The sequence below is a fragment of the Lutra lutra genome, chromosome 1 (genome assembly GCF_902655055.1).
Source record: "Lutra lutra chromosome 1, mLutLut1.2, whole genome shotgun sequence".
Lineage (NCBI taxonomy): Eukaryota > Metazoa > Chordata > Mammalia > Carnivora > Mustelidae > Lutra > Lutra lutra.
Window position 1 is genome coordinate 218,218,612 of NC_062278.1, and position 14,203 is coordinate 218,232,814.

At 59.0% G+C, this 14,203-nt stretch overlaps 1 protein-coding gene across 1 annotated transcript; it reads left to right on the forward strand.

The window, feature by feature from the left end:
- Nucleotides 1-1,047: 1,047 nt before the first annotated feature.
- On the forward strand, nt 1,048-10,997 carry RAB11B (RAB11B, member RAS oncogene family). The gene is made up of 5 exons (XM_047704909.1): nt 1,048-1,203; nt 7,808-8,003; nt 8,738-8,931; nt 9,258-9,338; nt 9,939-10,997. The coding sequence occupies exons 1-5, from the start codon at nt 1,164-1,166 to the stop codon at nt 10,082-10,084; spliced, it is 657 nt and encodes a 218-aa protein (XP_047560865.1). The 5' UTR covers nt 1,048-1,163; the 3' UTR covers nt 10,085-10,997.
- Nucleotides 10,998-14,203: the final 3,206 nt, after the last annotated feature.

Below are 14,203 nucleotides of genomic sequence, written 5' to 3' on the forward strand. Positions count from 1 at the left end.
TCATGATCCCAGGTCCTGGGTTCGAGCCCCGCATCGGGCTTTCTGCTCAGCAGGGAGCCTGCTTCCTCCTCTCTCTCTGCCTGCCTCTCTGCCTACTTGTGATTTCTCTCTGTCAAATAAATAAATAAAATCTTAAAAAAAAAAAAAGAAATATACACACACACACACACACACACACACACACACATATAAATAAGCACTACGCCCAAATGGGGCCTGAACTCACGACCCCGAGATCAAGGGTCGCATGCTCCACCAGCTGAGCCAGGCAGGCGTCCCCAGAAATACAAAGTCTAATTTCAGGTAGTGGGAAATCCTGGGGGTGCAGGAAGGTGGGGAAACACGGGGCAAGGGTATAGAGAAGGGGAGATCATGCTGGAGAGAGTCTGACGTCCAGGATTTTATAAATACTTGTTAAAGGCTTAATGACAGAAAGTGGACGGTTGACTTAGTACGTCGATAGGGCTCCAGATGATCTAGTTATCTTCCAAAGACTCCACGAAGTGGTTTTCTCCTGTCATGTCGCGGAGGAAACTGAGGTAGCAGGGATACCTTAATGACTCACGAATATAGTGATGGAAACCCAACCAAGGGCGGAGAGGGAACCTCTAGATGGGGGGAAAAAACCCTCTCAAAGGCCCGGAAACGGTCATATACTGGGAGGGCAGGAGGAGGCGGGCGTGGGGTAGGGGGTTGCAGAGCAGCGCGGATTGACCTATGACGTCATTGGGACGTTAACTAGCGTAACATCACCTGGACGTAGCCCCATTTCCCTTCCTGGACAGGTCCTCTTGGTAATCCCGGACCGTCTGAATCAAGCCTGTCATTGGTTACTCGCTCCATCAATCTGTTTCATTCTTACAGTCTTCCGCCCCGCCTTCCAGAGACTACGTCTGATAGGCTGATGCGGCCGTCACTTCAGAAAGGTCCGCATTCCTTCCGCCTTTCTCTAGGAGACCGAAGGCGAGGAGGGTGGATCCCAGGCGGCGCCCACCCCCGAAGCTTTGCTTCCGCCTGTGATTGGCTTCCCTGGGTGCCGGTCGCTACGCTACCCGCCTCTGATTGGTCATCCACCCGCCGCTCTGCGCGGCGCCGGCTCCGCCCCCGTCGGGTGTTTGTGGTGGGGCTGCGGAGTCGCCGATCCCGCCGGAAGCGCCAGGACAATGGGGACCCGGGACGACGAGTACGACTACTTATTCAAAGGTGCGATCTGTGGGACAGAGACGGGCGAGGGGACGGTAGCGAGGAGGCGGGCAGGCGGGTTGAGGCTACGCTCCAGGCCGCTAGGCCCAGGCCGGAGCCCGGGACTTGGGGCCCGGCGGGTTAGGCAGCCGGCGAGGCCGGGGCAGTTTGGGCTCGGTCGGCTTTGGGCTGGAGTGTGCGGCCCTGCGGAGCGGGCGGCCCACAGAGGCCCCGGGGCCCTGGATGCGCCGAGGCGGGGCCGGGGCCGGGAGGGGGTGGGGCCCCAAGCGGTGGGAGAGGCCGTTAGGGGCGGGGCCTCTGGGGGTGGGGTCTCCCCAGTATTTGGCGGGCCCGGCTGGGTGGAAAGCTCCGTTCGTGATGGGGGCGGGGCCGTCAGAGGCGGGGCTAGGGTGCGGTGGGCGTGCCCAAGAAGTGGGCTGGGACGGGGCAGGTGGGGGTGGTGCTCTTACGGAGTGGGAGGAGCCGGTCCTGATTGGCGGAAACGTATCTGGGGGCGGGGCCCGGGAAGGGCGAGGACGCTAGGGGACGTGCGTGGTAGGGGACCCTGGATTGGGGTGCTGACCCAGAATTGCGTGGAAGGGGCACCTGGCGGGGGGGACCGTGTGTGCCGGACCGAGACTTGGTGGTTAACAGTAACAATATCTTTGAACTCTTAGAACCCTTAATAGAGCTACTGAAGTGCCTGCCCTTCTCTGAGCACTTCACGAATTCACTGAAATGCTCACTCCAGCCCTGCGAGGTCGTCGTCCAGCCTCTGGGAACCTGGAAACTGAGATCCCCGAGAGACAGGGCAGGTTTGCAAAGTGTTGGAGCAGGATTTGAACCCAGGGCTGTCCGCTGTGGGCTTTCCCACCCAAGGAGTGTATGTGGGACTAAGCCTGTCAGACCACCTCCCCCAACACATGTGCACTGATGGGCTGGCCTTTGGCCAACCTGCTGGAGGATTGTCCCTGCCCCGGGGGACAGAGGGCTCTAGGAGCCTCCAGTACGGCCTTGGCAGGTGAGGCAGCCACTGCTGACCCAGCAACCTTGCCTGGCCGCTCAAGCTGGGGAGAGTCCTTCCACGTTGCTGGGGTTGTGGAGTGACTTAAGTCAATGGCTTTAGGGGCGCCTGGTTGGCTCAGTCGGTAGAGTATGCAGCTCTTGGTCTCTGGGTTGTAAGTTCCAGCCCCACTTTGGGTGTGGAGATCAATTAAAAATAAAGTCTTTAAAAAAAAGAAAAAAATGTCACTGACTTCACAGTGCCTTCTGTGCCAGCCTGGGCTTTGGCCAGGCCCCGGGCCATCTGTTTGGGCTCCCTGGCTGACAGTGGTTGCCCTTAATAGCTACGTCTGGGCCCGCATGAGGTACCTTGTCCTTCTGCCTGCCGTGTGAGGGTCTGCCTCCCACACCAGCGGCTGGCCTCATCCGCCTGGCCGGGGAAGCCTGGCTGTCGCTGGGAGCGTGGTCCGTGTCCGACACTGACCATTGTGTCCGTGGTATCATCCCACATTGTGAGGCTGGAAGCCTGGGGACCTTGGGGACGTGGAGAGAGGGGCAGAGTGCTCCCTACCTGGGATATCCACATGGTAAAAGGCTTCTGGGCTGGGGGAGTGCCTGCACAGAGGCCCAGAGCTGTCACATGGCGCTGTGGGCCTGGGGAGCTGCGTGCGGGCTCCTAAGTCACTGGTGGGTGAAGCTGTTAAAGGCGGGGGAAGCTCTTCCTTGAGTCCCCCAAATAGACTGGCCACAGGTGGACAGGCCTCCCATCCTTCTGCGGCTGGGGCCCTGAGGCCGCTGCTCCCCAGCTCCTCATTGGACACGCACCTGGATTTGGACTGCCAGGGAAGGGGACCTTAACCCCAGTCTTCACCTCCAGGTTTCCGGGGCCATTGCCCGCTTGTTATTTTCAGCTGCTTGCGGTTATAAATAACCCAGCCTAAGTATTTGCACTAGTCATCTTTTGCCCTTTGGCTTATTTCCTTGAAGTACGTTCCCAGAAGTCCAGTTACTGGGTCAGGGGCAATGGAGCGGCTGTGTGCTTCCTGGGATTCATCCCTGAGTCCGCTTACTGGAAGCCCATATCTGGCTTTGGTGGCCACTGGCACAGGGCGGGGGTGCAGGTGTGGGCCACCTGCCCTGCTGCCCTCCCCCACTAGCCTCCTTTTCTGAGTCAGCAGGTGCCCTGCTCACACAGGGTTAGAAGTGAAAGTCAAATCCACAAGGTCAGTATTTCCCAAACTCCCGGCATCTGAGACCTCACAGTCACTCGTATGTCTTGTCGAAGGTCTCCCTATTACCTCTGAGTGTTTCTCTTGAAATCCACTCCATTTTTCACTCAAATGGGAGAAGGAAACTGCATGGGTCTGGCGTGTAAAGAAGGAAGGGAAGAAGCCAGCAGGTAGGCAAGCCTCCACTGTCACACCACTTGCCGTGGGTAGACAGCATTAGAAGCCCAAGTATACTGACCCCCGGACCCTCCTGAGACCCCGTGGCCTGGAGAGGATCAGGTATGGGCATTAGAGAGGTGTCCCAAGTAGAGACCACACCAGAAGGGTTGACAGGGGCCAGCTTCCTTACCTTGAGGCTCCACAGCCCCGTCGCCTGGTCCGAGGGGCCCTTCAGGAGGGGAGGGCCGGCGATCGTCCTGCCCCCGACCCTGTGCTCAGCCTCCCCCAGGCTTTAGTAACTTCTGGCCCTTCCCTTGGCACAGAGGGGCCACACTTCTCACTTGGGACATTGACTGCCCCCTGCTTCACCCTCTGGCCACCGCCGTGGTAATTTTGGCAGCCACATCACATGTTGGCTCCGCTGACCTCCCAAGACCAAGGCCAGCAGATCCCCCAGGGTGTTTTCCTCACTGCGCATCGCCCCCTCCCAAGTAAGGTTGTTTTTTTGTACCTAATTTTAGATTTTCATGTTCAGCCTGCTAAACATTTTATCCTGTCAGCCATGGGCCATTTTCCCAGCCTGCAGATCAGCCCCTCGGGGCAACCCTGACCTCTTTTGGTTTGGACCCGACTATGGGATCCACAGTGGGAGCAGCTATGTCCCCAAGGGCCACCAGGGACTTCTGAGAGGCCCCTGGCCACTCACCTGGCCTCTGAGGATGTGGGTTGAAGTGGGAAGCTGCTGTGGTAGCCCAGGACCACGTCCCCTGGGCTTTGTCCACCCCTGTGCCATCGATGAGTCCTTTTAGGAGGGGCGAGGGAAGAGTAGCAGCCAGGAAACAGGCCAGCCCTGTGCTCACCCTCCTCTGCTGAGTGCTCCTGAGGCAGCCTCCGTGCTCTCCAGCCTGGGCAGGGCCCCCACCAGACCCACTGGTAAGGACCAAAGCATGCCATCTTCCCCCATTGGCCCACGGTGGCCTTGCCTGGGCCCTGGCTTTGGGTCCCAATCTGTCCTCTGCTCTGATTCCCCAGAATATAACTGTGGTGGGATTGCCCCCAAGGGCCAGTCTCTGGGGCCTGGGATGGTCAGGGCTGGCTTCCTGGGGGAGAAGCAGGGGCCTGCTCTGCCTGGATAGGGGTGCCAGCCCCCTCCCACGCAAATGGCCACACTCCACCTGAGTGTCAGCATGCAGGCCCCAGGGGTGCCACACTGTCATGGGGCAGGTGGGAGGGACCCAGGGCTTCAAGGGTGCTGGCTCTTTGTTTTTGCCAACTGGGCTCGCCTGCTCCGCCAGCCAAGTGTCATGTGGGGGGGGCTACTTCCCAGCCGGTGATGCCACCGACTTCTGTGGAAATTCTATGGGCTGTGTCCTCAAGGGCCCTTTATTTGCCCAAGACAGCAGATCGCTTGTGCCCTGGACAATGCTGTTCTCATTCCTACCCTGCACATGGGGTCAGCTTGGCTGCTGCCCCCCTGGGCACCTCTCTCCACGGGCCAGTCCAAGCAGCCGGGCCTTCCTGCCGCTCAGCTGGGCAGGGGCTGGGGGCTCTCATCCTGCTCTGGCGTCCACTTTCTCACTGGGTGATCCTGGGCCAGGAACTTGGTCACTCTGGGTTGAGTGTCCCCCGGCTGTATAAGGGGGAGGATAATAGGAACATTTGCCCCTGGGCTGGGCCTGAGAACGCAGTCACAAAGCCTTTAGCGCTGGGCCTGGCCCTGAAGTGCGGAGGAGATTGGTGGCTGGGCCAGAGCGGAGTTGATGGGGCCAAGGCTGGGAAGGGAGGGAGAGGATAGGGATGGCACTGCAGGCCAGGGCCCTCGTGCTAGTTTCCCGTTCCATTTCCAAGGGCATAAGAATTGTGAGCCAGCCTCTCCAGCCTTGGCCAGGTCTCCGAGGCCACCTGGGAAGGAGGTGAGAGGTTGTGGGTGTAGGTGGTGGGCCCCACAGTATGGTCTAGAGCCACAGGCCCATGTCCGTCTCCACCTCTTTCCTCCTTTCTCTGAGGTCAGCTCCCAGTCTTCTGTTGGGCATGAGAGAACACCGGCCTCATTATCAACCAGGTCATGGAGGTCAGGCCACTAGGGGTTAGAGGGGAGAGGAGAGGCCTGACTTGAGGGGTTTTGAAGGATGAGCGGGAGTTTGCCAGCTACTCCGAGGGTCAGGATGCCCCGTATAGTGGGAGAGGAGGAGGCTGGACCCAGAGCCCTGAGCTCAGCCCCAGACGCAGGAGATGTGGGTTCAAATGCTGACAGACCACTTTCCAGCCCGGTGGTCCTGGGCAAGTCCCTGTCTGGTGAGCAGGGTTGGGAGGTAGAGTGGGCCTACAAATAGGCACGGCATTGTCCTGCTTCCTGACTTGGAGGGTTACGAGAGACTCGTGGGAGTTGGTGCACGTCAGGGGCTTTCACTGGACAGACTCATTAAGCATTCTGCTGGTTCTTAGTATTCTTGGCTCTAAAGCAGCCCGCCCAGAGAGGCTGCCTTGCCTGCCCCCTGCCTCCCCTATGGCCTGAGGATGGTAACCTGGGCATCTTCCAGGTGTGGAAGGAGGTGGGGCTGGGAGACTACACAAGCCACTTTGGGTTTGTTCGTTCAGCAGACAGCGATCGGGTGCTTCCTGGGTGCTGGGCACTGCACCAGGTCCTGGGGGCACAGCAGGGACTCGGACTGCCTGAGATGCCCACCCCTGTGGCCGAATAGGTGGCCAGAGCGTGAGAGGGTTGCGGGAGGGGGAAGCTGTGGAGGAAAGGCAGGTGGGGAGGGGTGAGGGCTTTTAAGAGGATGACAGTGAGGGCCTGCCTCCTCCACCCACCGGGTGCCATCTGAGGGACCCCACCAAGGAGGTGGGGGCAGATTCCAGGCACGTACCTGGGGGAAGAATGGTATAGGCGAGCGCAGTGCGCCTCTGTGTATCTCAGAGTCCCAGCAAGGAGGGCCCTGTGGCTGCAGCAGAGTGGGCGAGAGGGAGAGCGGGAGGCAGGCAGTGCAAGGCCCTTTGGACCTCCGGGAAGATTTGGACTTTACCTCTGGGAGGTGGGAAGCCCCGGAGGGCTGTGGGCACCTGCGCCCTCTGGCGGCCTCCAGGAAAACAGCTTGGTGGTTGGCTGTGAGAGTCAATGCAAGGACATGGGCCGGGTGCAGGTGGGGTGGGCTGGGGTGGGCGCAGGAAGATGGTCCGAAGCTGTGGGAATTTGGCCAAGCACATATACAACTTTCCATCGAGGAAAGACTTAACTGGGGTGTGGGTGACCAAGCCTACAACCCCCGTGGCTTTCCACTGGACAGACCCACCTTTGGGTGTCAGGGCCCAAGGTCCACACATGGAGGGGGTCCATGTGGTTTCCACCTGGGGTGTCTGGTCAGACGGCCCGGTGTGGTTTCTTATACACGGCACACATACCCACGCGTGCATGTGCGGCTCACACTGTGCATATACAGATGTGAGACTCGGGCGTGCCCTGGGTCTAAGGACAGCCTCTTGGGCTCACACCCCTCCTGGACCATCTCATGTGACCCTACCAAAGAGCCTGGGGTGCCTTGGCCCTTAGAGGCGTTGCTTCTCTGGCTGGGGTAGGAAACTTGATGAAGAGAGGGATACAGGGATAGACGGGAGGGGCCTGCTCTGCCCTGCCCAGGAGGACTCGTCGTGGGGGTGAGGCCTCTCATTTCCTGTGGCTTAGAACTCCAGAGACAGACCCTTGTAGGTAAGAACATAGCAATAACCACCCCCCCCACCCGTCGCCTGCCTTAGCATGCTAGATGCTAGTGGAGTTCTGATTCTGCCTTTTCTCCTCAAGTCCCCCTCTTGCAGAAAAGGCAGCCCAGAGAGGTTAAGTGACTCGCCCAAGGTTGCCCAGCCCTGGAGGTTTCTTGGCCACCAGGCTGCAGGGGAGGTTCAGGGGTTAATGGATCCCCACTCTGTACCCGCCGGGATGTCTGGGTCTGTACGCCCTTGGGGCAGCCCTGCTCTGAAGTACCTGAGATAGCAGGGGTGTTGCGCTGTCCACGGTGGCTGTTTCTGGAAGCCCAAAGCCTCTGTTTGCTTCTGCACCACAGGAAATGTGGTGCCTTGGGCTCCAGGATGGCTCCAACTGCTCTGATGTTGGCTTTCCTAGTTTGTGCAGCGCCGAGGGGGTCACTGACGGTCCTGCAGGTGGACGTGGGTGGTGTATGGGCCTTGGCTCAGGGTAGCTGGCCTGCAGAGTCTTACCTCTCTCCTTCCTGCCCCCAAAGTGGTGCTCATTGGGGACTCGGGCGTGGGGAAGAGCAACCTGCTATCACGCTTCACCCGCAACGAGTTCAACCTGGAGAGCAAGAGCACCATCGGCGTGGAGTTTGCCACCCGCAGCATCCAGGTGGACGGCAAGACCATCAAGGCGCAGATCTGGGACACTGCCGGCCAGGAGCGCTACCGGGCCATCACTTCCGCGTGAGTGACAGGGCTGGGGCGGTGCAGGAAGCCATGGGTGTGGGGCCGGTGGGCCCTGAGGATGGGTAGGAGTTTGGCAGAAGAAGGGGAGAGTACACCTCTGAGAGTGGGGGGCCCCAAGGGGAGGGACAAGACCTCCAGGAGCTATGGGACTGTTGGGAAGACTAGTGTCCAGTCCTGGCCACACTGTGACCCAGGGTAGGCATGTCCTATGGTCCCTCTGAGCCCTGGAGACCCTTGAGGCACTATGGTTTCACCGGACGCTGGCTGCACCATGAGGGTTGTTACCCTGGACTGGCTTGCGGCCCTCTGCCCGCCCCCCAGCCCTGCCTGCTTGCCTGTCCTGCCAGTCTTCCCCCAGCTTCCCTCTGCGCTTCAGCCCAGACCCTGTCCTGCCCTCATCCTGTCCTCCCGCAGAGGCCTGGCATCAAGGTGTTCCCCAGCTACCACGACTCACTGGGGCTGCCTCTTCCTAGACCCTCCCAGCGTCCCGCCATTTCCTGTTGTTCACGTGTGCCCTCGGGACGCCACTGAGGTCTGGTCACCTTTTCAAGTCCCTAATCCCATGGAATGGCTGGGTGTCCGTCAGTCTCCTTAGTGGTCCAACCGGCCAAGTCACGGTGGGCCACTGTGCCTCGGGCGGGCTCTGTGCCTCCCTGCCCCGGGCGTGGGGGCCAAGGGGCTGCTGCACACAGAGCCTGGGAGTCCCCTGGCTCACGTGCTGTCCGCTGCAGGTACTACCGCGGCGCAGTGGGCGCGCTGCTCGTGTACGACATCGCCAAGCACCTGACCTACGAGAACGTGGAGCGCTGGCTGAAGGAGCTGCGGGACCACGCTGACAGCAACATCGTCATCATGCTCGTGGGCAACAAGAGTGACCTTCGCCACCTGCGGGCCGTGCCCACTGACGAGGCTCGTGCCTTTGCAGGTGAGGCGTGGAGGGGCCGGAACAGGTGTGGCTGGGGGGCAGCACGGGTGTCACTCGGGGACGCCCGCCCGGGCCCTCCCCCAGGGGCCACATTCCTAAAAGTGGGACTGTGACTGAGACATCAGAGAAGCAACTGGAAGGCAGGCAGCTCACCCCGGCCCCAGTCCGCTGCCATCTTCACTGTGTCCCTGGCCTCAGCCAGTGTCCCCTATCTGAGGGGTGGGCATCTCAATCCTACCTCTTTGGCCCCCACCATTCAGTTCTTGGGCCAGGCAGCGGGCAGGCAAGCCCCACCGCCAACCTGGGCAATATTCTTTTTGTTCCAGAAAAGAACAACTTGTCTTTCATTGAGACCTCAGCATTGGATTCCACCAACGTCGAGGAAGCTTTCAAGAACATCCTCACAGGTGGTCACAGGGTTAGGCTGGGGTCACAGTAACCCCAGCATGCCCCCTGTGTGTGGGCCTGGGGAGGACACCCCCGCCCCATTGCCCGCTCCAGAGCACAGCCCCTGCCTGAAGCTTTAGTCTTGAAAGCCACAAGCCGGTCTGGATAGACCGGACAGACATGGCGCGCTTCATGGGATCAGGGCAGATCCTGAGGACATAGAGACACCCTCCATCTGGCTGCTGTGGGGCCCTCTGCTGTGGCCCCACCGGCGAACAGCCTGCTGGGTCAGCCACGGAGGCACAGGGCCCCTGGGCGTTTATTCTGAGGAGGAGGAGCCTCTGATCTTACGGAGAAGAGGCCAGGCTTGGGGGAGGGGCGGGGCCATAACCAGACACGGGGCCGCCCTTGCTGGGCACCCAGCCAGCATCGGGTGTCCAGGTGGGAGCCTTCAGGGGCCCAGCCCCTGCCACCATTTCCCCCCACCCCGATGTGATGGGGGTGCCCCACAGGGTAAAGGGGGGGGTTCCTTTGAGAGGGGGTCTTGGGCTCCGCCGGGGTTGGTGCTCCCTGGAGGCCATGAGGTCCAGATGGGTCACCCCGCATTCCCCCACCTGCAGAGATCTACCGCATCGTGTCTCAGAAGCAGATCGCGGACCGCGCAGCCCACGACGAGTCCCCCGGCAACAACGTGGTGGACATCAGCGTGCCGCCCACCACTGACGGACAGAAACCCAGCAAGCTGCAGTGTTGCCAGAACCTGTGAGCGCTCTGCGCCCCGCCCGAGCGCGCCTGCGCGTCCTCGTCCTCCGCCCGCCCCGCCCCGCGCTGCGCTCCCCGGCCCCGCCCTCTCCGTCCCTCCGTGACTGTGACCGGCTCCTGCCCTCACATCGAGCTCCGCATGGCTGGCGGGGGCCCAGGAAGAACAGGAGTTGAGTGGCACCTGCCGTCCCGCTCGAGGAAAACCAGACTCCCGGGTCGCCGCGCCTGCTTTTCTGGGGTCCCGGTGTGCATCTCGGCGGGCCAGGGAGGGTGGCAGCCTAGACGGGCCGGTCAGAGGCGAGGAGGAGGGGCGCGCCAAGCGGGCTTCTCCAGTTTTCCACGGCAGACTCCAGGGAGCGATTGCCTCCCTCCCTCTGTGGCCAGTTGGCCCCACCGGTCCCCCGATCCCCACCCAGAACCCCCTTCCGAGCTGATGCTCAAAGAGCAAGGCGCCAGGGGGCCGGGGCAGGCGGACACTCTTGGCTCCCGGTCCCCTTGCTCCCCCACGCACAGCCAGCACCGGCACACGCCTTCGACCTCTCCCGTGCGTGCGCGACTCCAGCTCCTGCCTGTAGATTTATGCCGGGGGAAGACCCCTCTCCCCCCTCACTCTCTGTTTGCACGCAGCGCGCTCTCCAGCCCCTCCCTGTGCCCCTCTCTGTCTTGTCTCCCGTCTGGTCAGGAACCCGTTTGCAAGTGAAGCAATATCTCCGTGTTTTGTATATACAACCGCTCTTGTAGCCTTTGGTTTTTTTGTTATTGTAGAGAAACACAGATTCTTTATACACTTTGTAAGATTGACGCCAAACCCCAGCTCTCGATCTCTTATTCTCCCTGTGGCCCCCCGCACTGTTGCCCCGATGCCTCATTTCTCCCGCCCGTTACTAAAATGTATAATCCGACTTCCTGTACAGAAACCTGCCGCTGCGCCTTTGTCTTCATTCTCTCCGCCAGGCGCCATGCCTGGGCCCCTGGCTCCCCGAGGCACACGTCCTGCTGTGGGCTGCATCCGCCCGGCTCAGCCCCGCAGGGAGCTAGACGACCAGGTCCAAGCACCACCCGGGACAGTGCGGAGGCCCACGAGCTGGGCACAGGGCCCTTGGCCTGCGGGGGAGGGGTGGGTACCCTCTCCTAGCTGACCCTGTGGCTGGGGGATGTATTCAACTTCTTCCTGGAGATGACGGTGCCCCTTGGCAGGGGCTGAGCTGTACCCACTGCTCCCTGTTCTTAGCCCTGGGATTGGACCGTCCCTGCTTCCGTCTGCTGCCCGTGGCCGCTCCCTCCACTGGGGTCCCGCCAAGGACAGGCAAAAGGGGCTCATCCAGGGGATGTTGGTCATGCCATTGCCACCCCAGCTCATCTGATCCCAGGCTGACCTTTAAGGAGGGCCCAAAGGGAGGATGCTGGTGATGGAGGGGAGGCAGGTGGCCTGGAGTTTCTCTGCCTCTGCCCAGGATCCAGCTTCTCCCCTGGTCCATGTGGGCAGAGATGGCCTGAGGGCCATTTGCCACTATGGAGGAAGTGTCGCTATCCCCCCCACACACCCCCATCCCTGCCCTGACCATGTGACCCAATGTGTCCTCTCTCACCAGAGTGCCTGCCCCTGTTCTAGAAGCTCTACCCTCTGGCTGAAGCCACTTATACCCTTGACTCCTAGAAGAGCCGGCAGAGATGGGGGTCTACTCCCTCCCAATGTCAGGCTTTGGCTGCCCTGCCTGGCTAGCTGGGCAAACCCAGGCAGTCTTTCCAGAGGAGGCCTGAGCCACAGGGGGCTGTTCTGTAGGGAAGCTGGAGTGACCCAAGGTGTGTGCTCCAGCCTAGGGGACAGCCCGAGCCAAGGCTAGCAACAGGACAGTGCGGAATCTGGTAGGCCACACGCACTTCAGTGGCCATTCACTCGGACCCTGGGGGTGCTGAATCTGGATTTGGGAAGGGTGGGTGTGGGAGGGCAGAGGGAGGGCAGAGGCTTCAGGGAGTCCCAGTGAAGTAATGAGGCACCCTGGAAAGTTTCAGGCAGTCCAGAGATCAGATCTTTCCTGCACCTCCGCGAACTGGCCAGGCCTGAGGCACATACGAGGGAACAAGACTGACAGCGACACTGTCCCCCTGGGGGTCACAGTCGAGCCATGTCATTTCAGTTACTCTGATTTCCGTGATGTAGGAAGCCCAGCATGTCCCTCAGTGCCAGGCCCTGTTCGTAAGTCTTTCCTTAATGGCAAAATAGACATCAAATTGGCCATCTTGACCGTTTTTCAGCGTACAGCTCAGAGTGCATTAAGTTTTGAGCAACAGCCCCCACTGTCCGTCTCCAGAACTCTTCGTCTTGGAAAACTGAGACTCTGGCCCCGTGAAATACCATCTCCCCACACCACCGCCCCCGCCCCATCCCTGGCACCATCTACTTCCTGTCTGTGAATTTGACTCCTCAAGTGGACCTCCTGTAAGTGGAATCCTACACCGTTGTTCTTTCGTGACTGGCTTATTTCACTTAGTATAATGTCTTCAGGGTTCATTGGTGTTGCAGTGGATGTTACGCTTTCCCTTCTAATCAAAGGCTGAATGATCGTGCCTTGTACGGACGTCCCACTTCTCATTTATCCATTCATCCATCAGCGGATATTTGGGTTGCTTCCACTTGCTGGGGGTCGTGCACCATGCTGTGACGAGCGCGGGTGTACAGATAGGTGCTCAGGTCCCTGGTTTCCGTTCTTTTGGGTAGATAGTCAAAAATGAGATCGCTGGGTCACAGGGTAACTCTGGGTTTATTTTTCCACAAACTGCATTAACCTAAATAAATTATGTCATTTAAAAGTGGAGAGAGGGGCTCCTGGGTGGCTCAGTTGGTTAAGCATCCTTCTTCAGCTCGGGTCATGATCCCAGGATTGTGGGAACTAGTCCCACATCAGGCTCCTCGCTCAGTGAGGAGTCTGCTGCTTCTTCTGCCTGCGGCTCCCCTGGCTTGTGCTCTCTTTCTCTCCCTCTCTCACAAATAAAATCTTTAAAAAAAAAAAAAGTGGTAAGAATGGGGTGCCTGTGTGTCTCAGTCAGTTAAGTGTCTGCCTTCAGCTCAGGTCATGTTCCCAGGGTCCCATGTCGAGCTCCCTGCTCAGTGGGGAGTCTGCTTCTCCCTCTCCCTCTGCCCCTCCCCTCTGCATGATCATTCTCTCTCTCTCTGCTTGCTCAGTCTATCAAATAAATAAAATGTTAAAAAAAAAAAAGGGCAGGATAGTCTTAATGATAAGCCCACTACCCAGCTTCAACCAATCTGGCTTCACCCCATTCTCTTCCTTTGCACAAATCCCAGACATGATCCCCCTCTAAATATTTCTCTCTTTTTTAAAGATTTTATTTATTGGGGTGCCTGGGAGGCTCAGTGGGTTAGGCCTCTGCCTTTGGCTCGGGTCATGCTTTCAGGGTCCTGGGATCGAGTCCTACATCGGGCTCTCTGCTTGGCAGGGAGCCTGCTTCCCCCTCTCTCTCTGCCTGCCGCTCTGCCTACTTGTGACCTCTGTCTGTCAAATAAATAAAATCTTTTTTAAAAAATATTTTATTTATTAATTTGACAGAGAGAGAACACAAGCAGGGGGAGCAGCAGGCAGAGGGAGAGCGAGAAGCAGGCTTCCTGCTGAGCAAGGAGTCTGATGTGGGGCTCGATCCCAGGACCCCTGGATCATGACCCGAGCCACCCAGGCACACCATTCATTTTAAAATGTACATCCAGTGGTTTTTAGTGCTTGCACAAGGTTGTGCAAACACTACACTTTAATTCAGAATTTTTTTTTCACCGCTCCAAAAAGAAACCTCATATCCATTTAGCATTTCCTCCCTATTTCCCCTTCCCTAGTCCCCAGCAACCACCAATCTGCTTTTTGTCTCTATGGACCTATGGTGTTATTTCCCTTGGGCCTTTGTCCCCTGCATTTCCTGTAAATGAACAGCTGGATCTAGAGTTTGATCAGATGTAGGGCTGAGCGCTCCATAGGAGTCATGTGCACACATCAGGAGACGGACGATGCCAGCAGCGTGTCTCTTATCTGTGTTGTTTGTAGCGGCTGCAAAGCATTACCTAGATTCACAATCCGTTAGGGGTTACAAAACGGTTGTATTCAAAATCTAGCCTTAT